The 22,915-nt window shown below is 40.0% G+C and overlaps 1 protein-coding gene across 1 annotated transcript; it reads right to left on the bottom strand.

Moving 5' to 3' along the window:
• Positions 1 to 13,850: 13,850 nt before the first annotated feature.
• Positions 13,851 to 14,387, bottom strand: LOC138905692 (uncharacterized). Its single transcript, XM_070194213.1, has one exon. It carries the CDS (start codon positions 14,385 to 14,387, stop codon positions 13,851 to 13,853), a length of 537 nt encoding a protein of 178 aa, XP_070050314.1.
• Positions 14,388 to 22,915: the final 8,528 nt, after the last annotated feature.

Here is a 22,915-nt window from a genome sequence, read left to right as displayed (position 1 = left end):
CTATGACCGTCTTAGAGTATGCTGTCAGGTTCAACGAGTTTTCCAGACATGCACCAGCCTTAATTTCCACATTCAGAGAGCGAGTCCGTCGATTTATCAAGGGGCTCAACCACGATATTAGATTCAAAATGTCTCGAGAGTTGGCGACTGATACCCCATACCAACAGGTGGTGGAGATCGCTCGAAGATTGGAGGGTATGTGAGGATGGGAGAGAGAGGAGAGGGAGGCCAAGAGGCCTCGAGGTTCTGGCACATATAGTGTAGCGCGTGCCCCAATGGAAGCCCGACATGGTAGAGGCTATATGAGCCGTCCTGTTCATTCAGCACTCCTAGCTTCCAGCGGTGTTCCGGCTACTCCCAGGCCTCAGGTTGCCTATTTATGCACCGCCACTGTCTAGTGCACCTCCTACATGGAGTGTTTTCAATGGACGGTCCAGTCGGCCAGGCCCGACTAGTTTTAGCAACCATGGCCTCTGAGAGCTTATTTTAAGTGTGGTGATACTCGTCACATGGTGAGGTGAACCATCACAAACTACTCCGGCTCCACATATTCCACAGGGCACCCAGACTTCTCAGGTTATGGTTACCATACCAGTTGCCCCTCCACTTGCACAGCCAACTAGAGGTGGAGGTCGGGCGGGTAGAGGTCGCCCTAAAAGTGGAGATCGGGAAGGTAGAGGTCGCCCTAGAGGGGGAGGCCAGGCCAGATGTTATGCTCTTCCGACTAGGACGGAGGCGGTTGCATCCGACTCAATTATAACATGTATTGTTCCGATTTGTCATAGAGATGCATCAGTCTTATTTGATCCAGGATCCATTTATTCCTATGTATCATCTTACTTTGCTCCATATTTGGGTATATCCGGTGATTTCTTGAGTTCTCCTATCTATGTGTCCATGCTAGTGGGGGGTTTCATTGTTAATGACCGTGTGCATCGGTCGTGTTTAGTTGTTCTTGGTGGTTTTAAGACCAGAGTTGACCTATTATTGCTTAGTATGGTATATTTTGATGTTATTTTGGGCATGGGTAGGTTTTCGCCCTATCATTCTATTCTTGATTGTCACGCCAAGATGGTGACGTTGGCTATGCCAGGCTTGCCGCGGTTAGAATGGAGGGGTACTTTGGATTATGTTCCTAGTAGGGTGGTGTCTTTCCTTAAGGTGCAACAGATGGTTGGGAAGGGGTGTGAGGCATATCTAGCCTTTGTGAGAGATGTTAGTGTTGATACTCCTACCGTTGAGTCAGTTCCGGTAGTGAGGGACTATCCAGATGTATTTCCGATGGATCTTCCGGGTATGCCGCCTAATAAGGATATTGATTTTGTTATTGATTTGTTGCCGGGCACTCAACCCATTTATGTTCCAACATATTGTATAGCCCAGCGGAGTTGAAGAAGTTGAGCAGTTACAAGAGTTGCTTGATAAAGGCGTTATTTAGCCTATCGTGTCGCCTTGGGGTGCTCTGGTCTTATTTGTAAATAATAAGGATGGTTCTATGCGCATGTGTATTGATTATCGACAGTTGAACAAGGTTACAGTGAAGAACAGGTATCCATTGCCACGTATTGATGACCTATTTGATCAGTTACACGGTGCTAGAGTGTTCTCAAAGTTTGATTTGCGGTTAGGCTATCATCAGTTGAAGATTCAGGATCCGGATATTCCAAAGACTGCCTTCAGGACTCGATATAGTCATTATGAGTTCCTTGTGATGTCATTTGGGCTGACCAATGCCACAACATCATTCATGCCCTTGATGAACATTGTATTCTAGCCCTATCTTGACTCATTCGTCAATGTGTTTATTGACGACATCTTGATGTACTCCTAGAGCCGAGAGGATCATGAGCTTCACCTAAGGATTGTGCTCCAGACCTTGAGAGAAAAGAAGTTATATGGAAAATTTTCAAAGTGTGAATTTTGGCTTGATTCGGTGGCATTTTTAGGTCATGTAGTGTCGAGTGAGGGGATCAAGGTAGATCTGAAGAAGATTGAAGCAGTGCAGAGTTGGCCCAAACTGTCTTCAGCTACTGAGATCTGAGTTTTCTTGGTTTGGCAGGGTATTATTGTCGATTCATAGAGGGTTTCTCATCTATTGCTGCACCTATGATCATATTGACCCAGAAGGGTGCTCCATTCAGATGGACCGAGAAGTGTGAGGAGAGCTTTCAAAAGCTCAAGACTGCTTTGACTACAACCCTAGTGTTGGTTTTTCATATGGGTTTAGGGTCTTACACTGTGTACCGTGATGCGTCACGTGTTAGCCTCGGCGCGGTATTAATGCAATACGGTAGGGTGATTGCCTACGCATCTAGACAGCTGAAGGTGCATGAGAAGAATTATCTTATCCATGACCTTGAGTTAGAAGCTATTGTTCATGCCTTGAAGATTTGGCGGCACTATTTGTACGGTATCCCTTGTGAGGCCTATACTGACCACGAAGTCTACAACATCTGTTCAAACAGAAGGATCTTAACTTGAGTTAGCGGAGATGGTTAGAGTTTCTTAAGGACTACGATATCACCATTCTATATCATCCCGGGAAGTCCAATATGGTGGCTGATGCCTTGAGTCGAAAGGCGGAGAGCTTGGGCAGTTTAGCATAGCTAAAGGCGGTAGAGAGGCCATTAGCATTGGATGTTCAGGTGTTGGCCAACCAGTTTGTTAGATTGGATATTTCGGAGCTGAGTCAAGTTTTGACTTGTGTGATTTCTCAGTATTCTCTCTATGATCGTATCAGAGAGCGTCAGTATGACGACCCCCATTTGCTTGTCCTCAAGGACACTGTTTAGCATAGCGATGTCAAGGAGGTTACTATTGGGGATGACGGTGTGTTACGGATGCATGGCCGGCTATGTGTGCCCAATATAGATAGATTGCATGAGTTGATTATTCAGTAGGCCAACAGTTCGCGGTACTCCATTCATCTGGGTGCCGCTAAAATATATTAGGACTTGAGGCAACACTATTGGTGTAGGAGAATGAAGAAAGACATAGATGAGTATGTGGCTTTGTGCCTAAATTATCAGCAGGTGAAGTAGGATCATCAGCGGCCAGGTGGGTTGCTTCAGAGGCTTGAGATTCCCGAGTGGAAATGGGGGCGGACTACCATGGATTTTGTTGTTCATCTCTCACGGACTCATAAGAAGTTTGATGCAGTATGGATGATTATGGATAGGTTGACCAAGTTGGATCATTTCATTCCAGTGGTAACTACTTATTCTTCAGAACAGCTGGCTCAGGTCTATATTCGCAAGATTGTCCGACTTCATGGCGTTCCGGTATCCATCATCTCTAGCTGGGGTACTCAGTTTACATAGCAATTCTGGAAGGCCGTACAACGAGAGTTAGACACATGGGTTGAGTACAACATTCCACCCTTAGACAGACAGACAGTCCAAGCACACTATTTAGATATTAGAGGCTATGCTTCGTTCATGTGTGATAGACTTCGGGGGTTCTTGGGATCAGTTCTTATCGCTTGCAGAGTTTGCCTATAACAACAGCTACTAGTCGAGCATTCAGATGGCTCCATATGAGGCCTTGTATGGGAGGCGGTATCGGTCTCCGGTGGGTTGGTTTGAGTCGGGCGAGGCTAGGCTATTGGCTACTGACCTGGTTTAGGATCTTTTGGAAAAGGTTAAATTGATTCAAGATAGGCTTCGTACAGCCCAATCTAGACATAAGAGTTATGCGGATCGGAAGGTTCATGATGTTGTGTTCATGGTTGGAGAGCGGGTCTTGCTCTGGGTTTCGCCCATGAAGGGTGTTATGAGGTTCAGGAAGAAGGGAAAGTTGAGCCCTAGGTATAACGAACCTTTTGAGATTCTTGAGCGGATTGGAGAGGTGTCCTACAAGCTTGCACTGCCACTTAGTATAGCTGCAGTTCATCCAGTATTCCATGTTTCTATGCTCTGAAAGTATCACGGTGATCTGTCTCATGAGTTGTATTTCAGCTCAGTCCAGTTGGACATGGATTTGTCTTATGTTGAAAAGTCGGTGGCTAGTTTGAACAGGAAGGTCTGAAAGTTGAGGTGGAAGAACATTGCTTCAGTGAAGGTTTAGTGGAGGGGTCAACCAGTCAAGGAGGCGACTTTGGAGACCAAGCATGATATGCGTAGCCGTTATCCTCATCTTTTCACCACTTTAGGTATGTCTTTATACTCGTTTGAGGATGAACGTTTGTTTTAAGAGGGGGAGGATGTAACGACCTGGCCAGTCGTTTTGAATATTTTAGCCCCGATCCAATATTCATTGCCTCCTCTATGTTGTATTATGGTTATGTGACTTGCCGAGGGTGTTTGGTTATGGTTTTGGATTTGTTTCGGAGTGAAATGAGACACATAGTGCCTAAGTTGGAGGTTTAAGTTGAAAGAGTTGACCGTAGTTTGACTTTTGTATAGACGACTCCGGAATGGAGTTTTGATGGTTTCAATAGCTCTGTATGGTAATTTTAGATTTAGGAGAGTGTTCGGATGTTGATTTGGAGGTTCGTAGGTCGTTTCGACTTGAATTAGCGAAAGTTAGAAAGTGGAAGGTTTGGATGGTTGAAAAGTTTGATCGGGAGTTGACTTTATTGATATCGGGGTTGGATTTCGATTTCGGGAGTTGGAATAGGTCAGTCATGTCAATTATGACTTGTGTGTAAATTTGAAGTCAATAGGAGTTGTTTTGGTATGAATTAGTTTTGGAATTCGGAAGTTCATAGTTTCAATAGGCTTGAATTGTGTTGCGGTTCGTAGAATCGTTGTTCTTTATGTGATTTTTGGTCTCGAGTAGGTTAGTTATATGTTTTGAAACTTGTCGGTATATTCGGACAGGGTCCCGGGGGCCCCGATTCAGATTGTATCTGGATCAAATTTGGAGTTGTGTGATCGCTGAAGCTGGGTTGTGTCTGGTGCAATCACAGCTGCGCACTTTGGGCCGCAGGCGCGACACCGCATAAGCGGCCTTCGAGCCGCAGAAGCGAGTTTGGTCTTGCCCAGATGGGACCGCATATGCAATTAGATTGTAGAAGCGAGGGCGCATATGCGTTTGGGTGGTCCACATAAGCGAAATCTCAGGACCTTAGTGAGAACCACATTCGCGCTGGTAATTAAGCAGGTACGGAGCTGCAGATGCGGCTGTGGTTTCGCAGATGCAAATTCAGTGGGCACAAAAGGGCTAAGTTCGAGGGTTTGATTTCATTATTCATTTTGGACCTAGAAAGCTCGGTTTATGTTGATGTTTCAAGAGATTTTCAAGAAATTAATCGGGGTAAGAGATTCTAACTTGGTTTTGGTTATTTTATACTAATCCATTGTTATTTTCATCATTTAATTAGTGATTTGAGTTGAAAATTTGAGGAAAATTTGTGAAAACCTTCTAGACTAAATTTGAGATTTTGAAAGGCGATTTTAGGTCGGATTTGAGTAATTCTTGTATGGTTGGACTCGTTATCGAATGGGTGTTTGGGTTTTGTAATTTTTGTCGAGTTTCGAGATGCAAGTCCGGGGTTGAATTTTGAGTTGAATTTTTTTTTCTCTTCAAATATCATAACTTTATTGTTCGGAATATCATCCTATAGTTTATAATTATGGTATGAAGTTATTTTGGCTAGATTCGAATCGTTCGGAGTTGGATAATTGAGGGAAAGACTTACTAGTGGATTGAGTTAGCGTGTTTTGAGGTACGTGTCTTGCCTAACTTTGTGTGGGGGAATTACCCCTTAAGATTGGTGTTGGTTTATGTTAATTGTGATATGTAAAAGCCGTATACGTAAGGTGATGAGTGTGTACAGGGGCTTAAATTTACTGGTTTTAGCTATGTAGATTCCTTTCATGCCTTAATTGAGTTACTTTAACATGTTATATTCATCATCATTAGTCTATCTTCACATGCTCTACTTGTTTTATCTCTTACTTGCTAATTGTCTTTACATGTTTAGTTAAAGTATTGTTTCCTCTATTCCTTATTCATTATTTACCCGTTGAGTTCTTTACTTGAAGTTGTTGTTCTTGTGATATCTTTTTGTTGAAATTGGTATTGAGTTATGAAGGCCGTGATTCATATTGAGGCAAAGTTGTAAAGTTGTGAAATACCATTCTAGTTGAGTTATTCATCTTCGATTGTTATTGTTAAGACTTCTGTGCATATTATGGTTGAGCCATGGGCTATTTATTGTGAAAACACTGTTACTGTTGATTTCTTTGGCAAGTTGTGATATTGGGCACTTGAGGTGCGATTTGTGAGATCTTGTATAAGGTTTTGGGGTTGAAACGCATGTGGTAGCATAAGGTTTTGGGGTTGAAATGCATGCGGTGAGATAAAGTGGGCTTGATATGCGTGTTGCTAGCAGGGGAACTACTTGAAGCCACGTGGTGTGATAAGGTGGGCTAAAACGCGGATGCTATTTCGGGAAAAATAATTTTCAAAACTAAATGCAAGGCTCCCGTTGTGGTATAAGGAATGATTGTGAAATGTTTTGTGATTTGAGACTACGAGGCAGTACCTCGATAGTGATTCTTGTTGATACTTTTCTATTACTTCACTTGTGTTTTGTTGCTTTGTTCCGTATCATATCATTCCTTGTTTTTCTTCTGTGATGCATTATTTGCCTTAGTTCAATGTAGCTAATTTCGGTGTATTTATTTATTGTCTCATTTCTAATGTTATCATTATATCATTGTTATATATATGTTGAGTTTCTTATTTATTCCAGTAGGGCCTTCACCTGATCTCGTCACTACTCTACCGAAGTTAGGCTTGACACTTACTGGGTACCGTTGTGGTGTACTCATGCTATACTTCTGCACATCATTTTGTACAGATCAAGGTACCTCCTACCAGTCCAGGCACCAGTGAGACGATCCCAGTTCGGAGACTTCAAGGTATACCTGCCGGTGTTCGCAGGCCTCGGAGTCACCCTCTATCTAGTCTATTTTCTTTTCTTATCCTTATACAGGCACTGATGTATAGGGAGGTTCAGTACCATCTATAGAGCTTGTGACTTGTATTCGTCTGATTTTGGGAAGTTGTGTTTTGTTGAGTTACAGAGTTTCTTTATATGATAGAGGTTGAGTTATTTGAAGGTTCTTTGTAAATTCTCAGGTAATATTGAATGTATGTATGACTTACCTAGTCTTTAAGACTAGGTTCCATCACGACTTCCTACGGAAGGAAATTGGGATCGTGACAGTCCACCATTTAAGATCAACAATTAATTTTAATTTTCTAACAAATAACTTAAGGAATGGAAAATCAGAAGAGTTGTATGTGCTTACAGCTTCAAGTAACTATTATATTAACAAATTTATGCAGAGGTACGTAGCTCAAAATTGGAGTCAAGTGACTGCTCCAGATCTGTTTCTTCATGAGGAAGGGTATAACATTTCTAAACTTCATACATTTAATGATTTGAAGGATATTCTATATGGAGGATCATACACGATTAATAGTATACCAATGATCTTGAAACAATGGACCCCTGAATTTGACCTTACGACTGAATTCTTGACTGAAATTCGACTATGGATTACATTACCAAAGCTGCCAATGAGTTGCTGGGGAAATAAGGCTCTAAGTAAAATAGCAAGTGCCATAGGAAAGCCACTCTTTGCGGATGAATGCACAGCAAATCAGATGCGCATATCCTATGCAAGAATTTTGGTGGAGGCAAATGTCACTAAAAAGCTTCCAACTGAGTTGACACTACAAGATCCATATGGAAGAATGTTCCAACAACAGGCGATATATGAATGGAAACCACACTATTGTGCTGAGTGTATGAATATTGGCCATGATTGTGAACTAACTAAACGAGAAAACAAAGAAGAGCATCCTAGAGGAAGGAAAAGACAGGAGAAAGTCACTACAAGGTGGTAAGTTAAAAGGCAGGGACAACAGTCTTTAGTTGGGCAGAACAATGCATCAACCAAAGAACAGGCACATGATCAAGCTACTGTAACAACAACTAGTGAGCCTAGTGTGGAAACTGCAATAATAAAGGACAAAGGGAAATCAAAGGAAACCCAAAACCAAAGAGTGAAAACAGAATAGCCAGTACTGACTAGTAACAGGAAAGTTGTACCTGGAACAACTTCAGTATCAACTCACAATGGATTTTAAATTTTGCAGAGAGAAGATAAGAGAATTGAGAATCCTATGCCTCCTGATATAGGAGGTGGAGATACACTACTATAATGACTTGATTGATTTGGAACATTAGGGGTTTGAATAAGCGATATAAGCAAAAAGAAATAAAGTAGTACATAAAGGAAAAATATATAAAGCTAGCTTGTCTAGTAGAAACAAAGATGAAAGAAGCTAAAGCAGAAATGGTGATGAGTAGAATTGCCTCTGGATGGAACAAGATTACTAATTATGAGCATGCAGTGAATGGTAGGGTATGGATTATATGGGATGATCAAATGTATGATGTGCTGCCAATTGCAAAACAAGATCAATTTATCCATTTCCAAGTTACAGGGAAACATAATGGAATGCAATGTTATCTCACTGTGGTGTATGGAAAAAAACAGTTGAATAGAGGAAGAGCTTATGGAAACATCTTCAAAGAATAGCATAAATAACTACAGGACCATGGATAATTGGGGGAGATTTCAATGCACTACTTACTCCCCGAGGCAGCTTGTCTAAGGTGCATGTGACCAATGTTGACATTAGAGACTTCTCATAACTATGCCACAACATCAGTCTTACAGAGATTCCTTGGACAGAGGACTATTTCACATGGATTAATAAACAACAAGGTGATGCCAGAGTGTGGAGTCGCATAGATAGACTATTGGGAAATGATGTCTGGATGATGAATTATGCCCATATAGTCACAGAGTATGAAGAGCCCTATATTTCATATCATAACCCTATGATTACTGCTATAAGGCAGCCTAAGACTCAAACCAAATGTCCAATCAGGTTCTTCAATGTTTGGGAAAATAATGCATCTTTTCAATTGATGGTAGCTGAAGGGTAGAGAAAGAACAAAGCATCAGAGAAAATGAAGAACATCTGGTTCAAACTTAAAGATCTTAAAAGTCAGTTTAGGCACCTAAATGCAACAAAATTCAAAGTAGTAACAGAAAAGATAGAACAAGCTCGGATAACACTCTCTCAAGTCCAAAGTCAAATGCAAACACACTACTCTGATGCATTACTAGACCAAGAAAAGGAATGGCTACACAAATTGGAGAAATGGTCACTTGTGGAAGAATGGATTCTCCAACAGAAGGCCCGAGCAACTTGGATCAAATTAGAAGATTCCAATAATAAATTCTTTTCATCTGTCATAAAAGAGAGACAACAAAAGAAACATATCACTGAAATACAAGCAATATCAGGCTTTACTATTATAGAACCATCAACTATTAGGGAGGATATTGTACAATTCTATAAAAGTCTGATGGGGTCTAGGGCTAACAAGCTACCTATTGTCAGTATGATGGTTATGAATAATGGGCCGATTCTAACACATCAACAACAATAGAGATATGAGCAGAAGTGACTGACCAGGAGATATATGATGGACTGAAAGGTATTGGAAGTGACAAAGAACCTGGAATAGATGGCTATAATGCTGAATTTTTCAAGAGAGCTTGGCATGTGATCAAAAAGGAAGTTTTTGTCACAGTGAAAGACTTCTTTTACACAGGTGTAATGTATCTGGCTATCAACTGCATCACTATAACCTAGTTGCCTAAGATCCCAATCCCGTGACAATCAAGGATTTCAGGGCCCTTGCTTGTTGCACTGTATTGTACAAGCTGATATCTAAGGTCAATGCTGGAAGATAGCAAAAACTAATGCCATAAATTATATCTTAAGCTCAAGCAGGATTTATCCCAGGGAGAAAAATAGTAGATAACATCATACTAGCCCATGAACTTGTCAAAGCATACAACAGGAAACATATATCTCCCAGATACATGCTAAAGGTGGACATAATGAAAGCTTATGACTCAGTGGAATGGGTGTACTTGGAGCAGCTTATGGAATACTTAGGCTTTCCTACAAAATTCCTCTGATGGGTGAAAACATGTATGTCAATAGTGAGCTACTCTATCATGATCAATGGAGAATTGACAAAGCCTTTTAATGCAGCTAAATGTCTTCGACAAGGTGATCCCATGTCACCATTCCTGTTTGCCATTGCCATGGAGTATCTGAGCAGGCTACTTAGAGGATTGAAGCAAATAAAGGAGTACAAATGCCATCCAAGATGTAGCAAAATGAAAATCACTTATCTCAGCTTTGCATATGATCTACTCATGTTTGCCATGGGTGACACTGGTTCTGTGCAAGCTCTACACCAATGCTTCAAGCAATTCTCTACTGCTTCAAGTTTACAAGCTAATCTAACAAAGAGTTCTATATACTTTGGAGGAGTGGCAAAACCAGAACAAACGAGAATACTACAAATTACAGGCTATTCACTAGGAAAGCTACCTTTCAAATACTTGGGGATTCCATTAGACACAAAAAAGATAACTATTCTTCAATGGCAACCTTTGATAGAGAGAATTGTAGCAAGAGTGTCTTCATGGACTACTAGGAAGCTATCTTATGCTGGCAGAGTGCAGCTTGTGCAGACTGTATTAATTGGCATCCAATCTTACTGGGCACAATTGTTCATCATACCAGAAGAGGTTATGAAGCTGGTAGAGGCCTATTGTAGGAGTTACATTTGGTCTGGTACCAATACAATCACAAAGAGAGCATTGATAGCTTGGGACAAGAAGTGCATACCTAAATCAGTAGGGGTTATAACCTAATAAATCTCCAAGTGTGGAATGAGGCAGCAATTACTAAAACATACTGGGACCTGGCTCATAAGGAGGATAAAGCTTGGATAAGATGGATCCATGCATACTACATCAAAGAGCAAAACATACTTGACATGGCTATTATCCACAACAGGCAAGTTGGATGGTGAGGAAGATTCTAGATGCTAGGAAAAATGCATAGCAAATACCTGCACTAAACCAGCAGAAGAGCTTCATTAAGCAGATATACTTAGGTCTTCTAGGGAATCATAACAAAGTAGAATAGAGAAGCTTGCTATTCCATAATGAGGCTAGACCTAAAACAGTGTTTACAATGTGGCTCCAGTGTCATGAAAGACTGTTAATTGTGGATCGATTAGCCAAATGGGGAATCCAAGTGAATTCAAGGTGTATTCTGTGTATGGTTGCAGAAGAATCTCATCTCCATCTTTTTGGTGAGTGTAGCTTCTCCAAAGCAGTATGGATGAGATTGCTGAGATGGTTAATACTACTGAATGTCCCAACTAATTCTTGGCAACAAGTGTTTACATGGTTGTTTATCCAATCCAAAGGTAAGTCACTAAAGGCAAGGATACTCAAGATGATGTATGCAGAATATAGTTATGTGATCTGGAAAGAAAGGAACAGTGGAGTGTTTGAAGATCAAGCAAGGAATGTAAAATGGCTAGGGAAGTGGCATGCATATGCAACATTAGAGCACAAGGGGGAGTGAGGACAAAGATGCAGCAACTTCATTTCTAAGGCAAAACAACAATACAAAGATCAGCGAGCTAGCTAGTAATTTGTGGATTTATGTACTGCTTATAGTATAGTTATAGAGATAGGACTATGTACGGATTGTAGCAAGTCGTGGATGACTTTGCTGATTTGTAATGATTGCTCTTGGTGATTAATAAAATATTCTAATTACCAAAAAATACAATTATATTAACTTAATTTCTGTGCATGGATTAGACAGTTTATTTTTTATCTCTATCATTTAAATCACCAAAAAGATAATTGTAGGGAAGTGTTAATTGATTATTAACCTGGACGTAAGGTAGATTCTTTAAATATTAATTTATACTAATAATATAATTTTTTACGTTGTCGGTGTATATATAAGATGAACAACGAAAGCAAACAAGTGTGTCAAAGCAATTTGCTTCACACATGCAAAGATCCAACTCGTTTAATATCTTAACATATTTTAAGAAATCATCAAATAAGCAGAAATGTGGAGGAACTATAAACCAATAAGTAAATTGCCAAAATTCATCAATATTTTCTGAGTGATGTCTAACAAAATTATTTGGCTGCTTTTTCTATTGATCCCCATCCGGATGAATTATAAGCATATCTTTCCAGCACGAGCTTATAACTTTGACTTTTTCTAGAATCGATGTATGTACAATTATTTGTATTATGGGAAAAAAACACATCATTAGCTATTGTGCCCATTATCGGTGTATAAGTATAATTTTTGAGATAGTAACTTCTCTCGGAGTTTGTGAAATTGTATTTTTACGAAATTATATTTACTTGTGTCACGACCCGGAATCTTAACCTCGGGATCGTGATGACGCCTAATATCCATTTGCTAGGCAAGCCGACGTGAGATAATTAAATAGCCAATTTTTAGTTAAAAGCACAATGATGATATACAACGAGAAATAGAAACCCAATCTGCTACAGTACCAATATAAGTCACGTGATAATATCTACTCCTAGAAATCTAGAGTCACGGGTACACGAGCAACTAGAAGTCTACAAATAAAGTTTGAAGTAAATACAACTGTTTCGAAGGAAATGAACAGTAAAAGTGGGAAAAGGAAGGAGACTTTAAGGTCTGCGGATGCCAACAGATCTACCTCAAGTCTCCATAAGCAGTGATCTAAGCGAATGCACCTCACACACTGCGGGGATCAATACCAGTATCTGCACAAGAAATTCAAAAGTGTAGTATGAGTACAACCGACCCAATATACTCCGTAAGTGTTGAGCATAACCTCGACGAGGTAGTGACGAGGTTATGATAGGACACCTACGTAAATAAAAATGTACAAGTTTATATAAACAACCAATAATAACAGAGAATGGTAACGTACAAACTGGGAGGGGACATGCAAGAAGGGGAAAAATATTATAACAACTAGGACAGGTATGAAATCATGAAGTAACCAAGTAAATCACCAACCAGTAAATCAGTTAAACCAATGATATAAAAATGGCATGGCATTACCCTTCGTGCGTTTACTCTCATCCTTACCATGTAATAATGAATAAATAAGATAAATAGCACGGCATCACCCTTCGTGCTTTTACTCTATTCCTCACCATGTAATAATGAATAAATGAGATAAATGGCATGATATCACCCTTCGTGCTTTTACTCTCGTCCTCACCATGTAACAATGATAATATGAAATCGAGTAATAAATAATGCGGGGAATATATTTAATGTCAAATATGATGCCAAGATACCAAACCTCAACTTCCAGAATAATAATAACATACCCAGTATTATCCCACACCGTAGGGTCTGGATAGGGTAGTGTGTACGCAGACCTTACCCCTACCTTGTGAGGATAAGGAGACTATTTCCAATAGACCCTTAGCTCAGGAAAGCATAAGCACCACATTAATGAAAATATAGACAAGAAAGGACAGTATCAAAAAGCCATATAAAAGAAAAATAAAAATAACAAGATAGTAAGGTGATCAACAATGAAAGAAAATAATAGGAACTTACTACCAACAGAAAGCGATACTGCATGCCAAAACTACTGTTATGAATACTCTAGACTACCTACTTTACTACCCTAATCCTCTACCCCCATACCTTCCTATCAAGGGTCATATCCTCGGTCAGCTGAAGCTGCGCCATGTCTTGCCTAATCGCCTATTCCATCTCTTCTTTGACATACCTCTACCTCTCCGTAGGCCCTTCAATGTCAACCTCTCACACCTCCCCACTGGGGCATCTGTGCTCCTCCTCCTCACGTGACCAAACCACCTAAGTCGCGCTTCCCGCATATTGTCCTCAATATGGGCCACACCCACCTTGTTGCGAATAACCTCATTTATGATCTAATCTAACTTGGTGTGCCCGCACATATATCTCAACATCCTCATCTCTACTACCTTAATCTTTTGGACATGAGCAATCTTGATTGGCCAACACTCAACCTCATACAACATCATTGGTCTGACCACCACTCTGTAGAACTTACTCTTAATTTTCGGTGGCACCTTCTTACCATGCAAAACGCCGAAAGCGAGTCTCCATTTTATCCATCCCGCCCCAATACGATGTGTGACATCTTCATCATTCTCCCCATCCCCCTGAATAATCGACCAAAGGTACTTAAAACTCCATTTCCTAAGGATGACCTGCGAGTCCAGCATCATTTCCCCTTTCCCTCCTTGAATCTCGCAACTAAACTTACACTCCAAATTTTCTGTCTTGGTCCTGCTCAACTTGAAACCTTTAGATTCCAGGGTCTGCCACCATACCTCTAATTGCACATTCACATTGTCTTGCATCTCGTCAATCAATACAATATCATCTACAAATAGCATGTACCATGGCACCTCCCCTTGGATGTGGTACATCAATACGTCCATCACCAGAGCAAAAAAAAAAAGGGATGAGTGCCGACCCCTGATGCAACCCCATCATAACCGAAAAATGGTCCGAGTCCCCACCCACCGTCCTCACTCGGGTCTTTACTCCATCATACATGTCCTTAATAAACCTAACGTAGGCAATAGGTACACTTCTAGCCTCCAAACATCTCCACAAAACCTCCCTCGGAACTTTATCGTACGCCTTCTCTAAGTCGATGAACATCATATGCAAATCCTTATTTCTCTCCCTATATTGCTCCATTAATCTCCTAACAAGGTGGATGGCTTCTGTAGTTGAACGCCCCGGCATAAACCCAAACTTATGACCCTATAGGCATGCTATCATACTGGAATCACACACGTTGAGCAAATAATTATTGACATTTGATTCGTATAAGCATGTTATCTAATAGCGCATAGAGATGGACATGTGAACAAGTGAAGCACTTAGATTCTTATGGGCATGCTTTCTATCAGTGTACAGAAATAGGGCATGACAACGAGATAGAAAGTAAGGCATTTAGACCCTATAGGCATATTTTCTACCCCTTTTATGCAAGAACAGAGTATACCCGTTTCCCCCAATTTCACTAACTCCCCAATTATTTGTTTACAAATCATTACAGGCCCAAAATAAAGAATACATGCTCAAATATTACAATCTAAAATGAGTATAGGCCCAAAGAGGAATAACCCAGCAACTTTGAGGTCTTGAGTAATCTCATTCTTCACAAAAAATAGCAAACCCAGGTCTTGGTACACCTCAGGACATTAGAGTGTATCAGTTGCATGACTCGAACTTAGACACAGACCCATACCAAGTCTGAATGGGGGACTAACTTACCCAACAATACCAAACTTACATATATGAGTAACAAAGTGTATATAAAATTCATCAAACAACTTGTAGTCCACACACTTAGTTCTTAGGACTGCAACTAACAGTAGTTAAACCAGAGCAGATAGATGAGATCACACGGAGTTATAAGCTATAAGTTCAAAAAGACAGGGTGGAACATCACAAGCTAACAAACAATCCCAAGTAGAGTTGTAGAATATAATATGATCTAAGATCAACTTAAATAAAATTTTAACAGAAGAATCTTGCAGAATCACAAACAGAAGCAAGTAAAATAGCGTTTTTCACATGGAAATTTCTAGCATAAGGGTCTAGTGCAATATGATCATAACAAAAAGGTTGATGAACATGGTCTGTAATAATTCACTCAACTGGGCATGAGAAATTTAAACATTATCAATCATACACAAAGCTTTAAATAGCACCTGAACTCATAATAGACAAGAATATGTCAAATCAAGGTTAACAGGACTGGCCTGCACTAGGGCTTAACCACATATAAGAGAAGAGGCCAGATATTAAATTTCATCCTAGAATTCTTAGGCAGTATTAAAGAACACCAGATTAAATAAGGCAGGGAACACGCATTAAAATTTACAAGTAGCAGGAAAAGCATGTTTGGGCTAATATCGCGATCAGAAATTAACTCTAGGAAAGTATTAAGTTGCACATGAATGACTCAACAAGAATTAGAACACATTCTGGGCATGAATTGACTTATCAAAAAAATACATAACAAGGCAAAGAGCTAAACTCAGAATAAGTAATGACAATAATCATTCAAACACACACATTAGGGCAAATGGGCTTAAGAAAATAGAATCAAGGTAAAAAATTGGCAAGTTCGATTACTAGAAAGGTATAGATCCTCAAGAATAACTTCAGAGCAGATAATAGCATGTTGATTCACAAAAGTCTCAGGGACATAGATATACAGAGCAGGAACTCAAACGAAAAGAGAATGAAATTGCAAGGGTCATAGGTACTTACCAGTTACAGATTAATGAACAAGTAAACAAGAGGAATAGTTTCAGCAACACTCCCATAATCAATAGTAGAAAAGAGCACCAGAACCCAATGTGTTAAAGTTCACAAGGGCTTCAAATGAGCCCCGTGCAATACTCGCACTGGGAAAACTGTAGAACAAACTCCGGTGGCTTGTCTTTCAGCCGGCCAAGAATCAAGAATTTCATAATAAAGTGAGTGACTGAGTGAGAGAGTGATAGTGATAACAATAGTCAAGTGGCAGTTGTTCTTGCTGTAATCGTTAAGTCCTTTAGGGGAAGCGTGGAAGGGGGTTTATATAGTGGTAAAAATTAAAAGAACTAACATGGAAAACAATATATTAAGCGCCAATAAAGAAAGAAAATATCACATGCAAATAAAAATCAGTAAAGGAGATGGAGAGTCTTAATCCCTAATTAAGGTTCAATCATACGAAAATCAATCCAAGAGTGCCTTTCGCTCGTCGTTGAGCGTATATAGACGGAATAATGCCCAAAATCAAAGATTCGAGTTATTCCAGTCTGATCTCGGAAGTGATACTTGCCAAACTTAGGCAAGTACCTAAGTAACACCATAAATGGGTGACCAATGATGAGAGAAGATTAATAAGGTAAGTATATCATAGGCAAATTCCATCTCTATGTTGGAATCGGAGAGGAACAAAGCAGCGACAATTAAGGTTTCTCAGAGAAAAAGAGAGAGTAGAGAGGATTTAGGGGCGGCGGCTTAGGAGAATGGATCTTTAGGGTTTGGATTTGGTGATATAAGGAGAATGGGGGATTTATTATGGGTTGTTGATCATTTGATATCAACGGACAAGATTAAATAGGAGACTGGGCTAGTCAAAGGTAGTGGGTCATTTGGCTAGGCTACTGAGGAATTGGGCTAGGGATTTGGGTCCGAAATTTGGCCTGTTTTGGGCCATATTTAAAAAAAAAAAAAATTAGGGAAAAATAATTTAATGAAATAACTAAATAAATATAAAATTACTGTATATGAAACATAATATTTTAAAATAGTAGTTAAAGATTATAAAAATATAAAAATTATTTTGACCCTGAATAAAATGATAAATGCAATTAATAGGCTATTAAATGTAATTAAGTATAGGCTATTATAACAAAAAATACGTAAATAGTTCAAAAATACAAATGTAATTATATAAAATAAAGTAAAATATTATAAAGCATATATGTAGGTGTAAACAATAAATGTGGATGATTAAGTCATCAAAAAATAATTTGAAGGAGTAATTAATAAATATTTGAATAATTTAAATGCAAGAAAATCTATTTTAAAGCCTTAAAAATTATGAAAAGTAGTTATATGACCCTTGTAAATTAATGATGACGCTGGAATGATATTTTGAAAGTATATAGGATATTTATAAAAATATTAGGGCAAAATTGGGTATCAAGAACCTTCAGATGGTGGGAGGCCAATGAGTTTAGTAGGCCAGTCGGCGCTGCACCACTTACGTGGCATGAGTTCTCAGTTCACTTCTTAGAAAAGTTTGTTCCACAGTCTCGCAGGGAGGAGTTGCATAGGCAGTTTGAGCGGCTACTCCAGGAGGGTATGTCAGTGACCCGGTATGAGATGAGATTTTTAGAGTTGGCTCGTCACGTGATATGGTTAGTTTCCACTGAGAGGGAGAGGATCAGGAGGTTCATTGATGGCCTCAACTATGGACTATGTTTCATCATTACTCAGGAGATTGCATCAGATGCTAGGTTCGACGAGGTGGTATAGATTGCTAGGCGCATAGAGCAGGTTTGGGTAGTTTCAGCGATGTTTCTTCTGGAGCACAGTCCCATCACAACAGGGGTTGTCCTTATTGGCCCGCTCACATGGCTCGTCCGGTTTATTGTGGTGCATCAGTTAGCCATGGTTCCTACAGTGCTCGTTCGGGTCAATCATCATTCAGTGCATTACCAGCACAGAGTTCTTACCATGTTTCGTCTTCCCAGGTTTCTACATACAGTTCCTTAGGTTATCGTGGTCAGTATCCCATCAGGAGGGGTTTGTCTGAGTGCGGGGATTTGAGTCATCTCAAGAGAGATTGCCCCAAACTATTGAGTAGGGCTCCACAGCAGAGGTCCTAGCCTATGATTCCACCACCAGTTACTTCACCACCCACTCATCGAGCTTGGAGTGGGGCTCAGGCAGCTAGAGGTCGCCTTATAGGGGAAGGCCGATCAGGTGGCGGTCAGGCTCGATGCTATGCTTTTCCTGCCAGGTTAGAGGATGTTGCTTCAGACGCAATGATAACATATATTGTCTCAGTATGCCATAGAGATGCTTTCATATTATTTGACCCTGGTTCCACTAATTCATATGTGCAATCGTATTTTGCTCATTACTTTGATATGACCCATGAGTCCTTAGTCACGCATGTTCATGTATCTACGCTGGTGGGCAAATCTATTATTATGGACCATGTGTATCGGTCGTGTATGGTGACTATTGGGTATTGCAGATGAGAGGATCTCTTATTACTTAGTATGCTTGATTTTTGCGTGATTCTGGGCATGGATTGGTTGTCCTCATGTCATGCTATTCTGGATTATCACACAAATACCGTGACGTTGGCGATGCCCTTGGATTGAGTGGAGAGGTTCTTTGGACTATGTTTCTAGTAGGGTGATTTCATAACCGAAGGCCCAATGGATGGTTGGAAAGGGGTGTTTGGCATATTTAGCTTTTGTGAGGGATATTGGTGCTGATAATCCTAACATTGTTTATGTTCCGGTAGTGCGAGACCTTTTAGATGTGTTTCCTACAAACCTGTCGGGCATGCCACCCGATAGGGATATTGATTTTGGTATTGATTTGGTACCAGGCACAATCTCATTTTTATTCCTTCATATCGTATGGCACCAGCAAAGTTGAAGGAATTAAAAGGGAAACTTCAGAAGCCTCTTGATAAAGGTTTCATTAGGCCTAGTATGTCACCTTGGGGTGCATCGGTTCTGTTTGTGAAGAAGAATGATGGTACTATGCGGATGTGCATTGATTATAGACAGTTGAAAAAAGCTACAATTAAAAACAAGTATCATTTGCCTCACATTGATGACTTATTTGACCTGCTTCATGGAGCTAGAGTGTTCTCTAAGATTCATTTGAGGTCTCGTATCACCAGTTGAAGATTTGAGACTCTGATATTTTGAAGACGTCATTCAGGACCCGTTATGGTCACTATGAGTTTCTTGTGATGTTTTTCGGCTGACTAATGCCCTAGGAACATTATGCATATGATAGTATATTCCATCCATATCTTGATTCATTTGTCATAGTATTTATTGATGATATACTGGTGTACTCTCCTAGCCAGGAGGAGCATGTGCAGCATTTGAGGATTGTACTACAGACGTTGAGTTTTGGCTCGATTATGTGGCATTCTTCGGGCACGTGGTGTCCAGTGAGTGGATCAACGTATATCCGAAGAAGATTGAGGCGGTTCAGAGTTGGCCCAGACTATCTTCAGGTACTGAGATTCAGAGTTTTCTTGTCTTGGCCGGATATTATCGCCGCTTCATGGAGGGTTTCTCATCCATTGCAGCACCTCTGACTATGTTGACCCAAAAGGGTGCCCCATTCAGGTGGTTTGATGAGGTTGAGTAAAGCTTTCAAAAGCTCAAGACTGCCTTGATCATAGCTCAAGTTCTAGTTTTACCATCAGCATCGGGTTCTTATACAGTGTATTGTGATGCTTCTTAGATTGGTATTAGGTGTGTCTTGATGCAGGACGGTAGAGTGATTGCTTATGTTTCATGCTAGTTAAAGCCCCATGAGAAGAACTACCACATCCATGATTTAGAGTTGGCAACCATTATCCATGTATTGAAGATTTGGAAGCATTATTTCTATAGTATGTCTTTTGAGGTATTTACATATCATCGGAGTATACATCACTTGTCCAAGCAAAATGATCTAAATTTGAGGCAGCGTATATGGTTGGAGCTATTAAAAGACTATCATATTGCCGTTTGTATCATCTCGGGTGCCGCAACAGGGGAAATCTACAGATTTTTTGGTTTGACTTTGGAAGCTCATATCTCTCAATCTATGAAGAATTAGGGGATGATCCAAAAACAAAAGTTATAGCATTTGAGTCTAGTTTTCAGAAAATCAAACCGTTTGTCATTTGGATATTTGTACAAAAAGTTATGGTTAATTTATTGAAGACTGGTAGTGCAGTTACTACCGAAGTGCGGCCGCACAATTTGGATCGCGGCCGCAGAACTTAGAAATGCGGACCACACAAAAAAAGTGAGGTCAACACTATGGGAGATCAGATCTCGTACGATATAAACGGGATTTTTGGACTTTAATTTCATTCTTCACCACTTTAGAAACTTGGGAGCTCGAGTTTGAAGGGTTTCAATCTAGAGATTCATCTACAAGCTTGGGGTAAGTGATTCTAATGTATATCTATGAGATTTTACATGGATCCATCACTAGATTTAACATCAAAACATGGGAATTAACAAGAGAAATTGAGGGTTTTGTCTAAACTTTTCTAAGGTGATAATTTGAGTTTTGAACATCGATTCAGAGTCGGAATTGGATAATTTTGGTATGGTTGGACTCGTTATTGAATGGGTGTTCGTATTTTGTATGTTTGGTCGTGTTCTGAGGTGTGAGTCCGTGGTTAACATTTTCTGTTGACTTTTTGAGCTTGGTTAAAGATATTAACTTTATCATTTGGGATCAATTCCAATAGCTTTTATTGATAGTATTAAGTTATTTTTGGCTAGATGTGAGCCTTCCGAAGATTAGTACACTTGGGAAGGGCTTGCTAGCGGAATGATTTGATATTCTTTAGGTAAATATCTTATCTAAACTTGGTTGTGGTGATAGTTACCTGAATTATTGTGATATCCACGTGCTATTGGGTGCGCACATGTGTGGGTTTGAGCCCATGTGCTGACATCGGGGGTATTTGTTCATGTTCGGTTGTGCTTATACTATAATAAGCCTATAATTGACTGTTAAACCTTAAGCTATGATGCTTCACACATTTGTGACCTTGTTGTGAACTATTTGAGCCATGTTTGAGGCTGCATAGGGGTTTAATCCCTAACTGGAGTGATAAATATTATTCTCTGATGAAATTGTCGGTTTGACCTATGATAGTACACTTTGCACATGCCTACACTTTAGCATGTCGTCTATACTAGTCCAAGAGCATGAGATTTATTATTCATTTATTATATACATGTATACTTGTTCATTTGCTCCTGTATGATATGATTGGACTGACTTCCTATGATTATACCGGTCAAATTGTGTTGTTGTGTTTGTGACCATACCGGGAGAATTGTGTTCTTTTGCCTGTGACCACGCCAGATGGATAGTACTGTTATACATGTGACCACGTCGGGCGGTTTATGATATTGATCATGTAACCACGTCGGGTTGGTGGTACGTTGAATTGGTCATGCTTACGTGTGGACATGGATCCATCCTACTAGGGTTACCCTCTCATGTTTCTCTCTTGATGGTGTACATGCAGTTATTAAGGAAAACTAATCAGTGGTTTGGTACAGATATGGAAAAGTTGAGGAAATCTGGCAAGTGTTTAGGTTAGATTTTGCATTTCATCTTTACCTGCAGTCTCCTTAATCATTCATCTGATTCAACTGTATATCATCTCTATATGTTGAGTATTGACTGATCGGGGTATTTGAGAAATTGTACACATACACACACAGATGTTTTCTTACTGAGTTTATGATTTGATTCCATTATTGTTCTGTACGTGTTTAAAAGATGAAACTGCACATGTGATAGCTAGACTCATTTAATAATTTGTGCTTCTTTTACCTCACCGTGTTTAGTTACGATACTTATTGAGTACATTGGGTTGGTTGTACTCATACTACCCTCTACACTTAATTGTGTAGATCCAGGTGTGGGGACCAGTTATCAACAGTAGGCTTGCTTGTTAGACTATCTGTTAGAGGCGAGGTAGAGCTGCATCCTTGGTCGCAGTTTTGACTTGTCTTTTCCTTTCATATTGTTGTTACAGTTCAGACAGTGTTATTATTATTCAGTTTCATACTCGTATTCCGTTGTAGAGCTCATGACTCCGTACTTACCAGTTTTGGAGAGATTTGCCTTGTATTAACAGTTTTATTATATTGAGATTTCAGACTTATGCTATTTATATAAGTTCCATTATTTAGTTTGTCTTTGTAATCATGTTTCGGCTTGCCTTGCCGGTGTGTTAGGCGCAATCACAATGGTTAGGGATTTTGGGTTGTGACACTAATGAAGGGCACGTGGTGCAGCTAGAGCACTTGCCCCAGCTGCAACTAAGGAGCCACCGGTAACTCCAGTTGGAGGGCAGGCACCCGAGGTTCCTGTTATTACAACTGCACTTCAGGAGACCCTAACATAGTTCTTGAGCATGTTCAGTACTCTAGCTTAGGCAGGGCTCAACTATGGTATTAGATTCAGCATGGCTCGGGAGTTGGAGATAGATACCCTTTATTGGTAGATGGTAGAGATCGCGCGGAGGTTGCAGGGTATATGGGGGACGTAAGAGAGAGGACTGGGAGGCCAAAAGGCCTCTAGGTACTGAAGGATTTAGTAGGGGCCATGCTGCATCTACAACCCGTCATGGTAGGGGCTATATGAGCCGTCCAGTTCTTTTAGT

Source organism: Nicotiana tomentosiformis, chromosome 2, assembly GCF_000390325.3.
Source record: "Nicotiana tomentosiformis chromosome 2, ASM39032v3, whole genome shotgun sequence".
NCBI classification, from domain to species: domain Eukaryota; kingdom Viridiplantae; phylum Streptophyta; class Magnoliopsida; order Solanales; family Solanaceae; genus Nicotiana; species Nicotiana tomentosiformis.
Note: the sequence above shows the minus strand (reverse complement) of the source record. Positions and strands in the feature narration are given on the sequence as shown.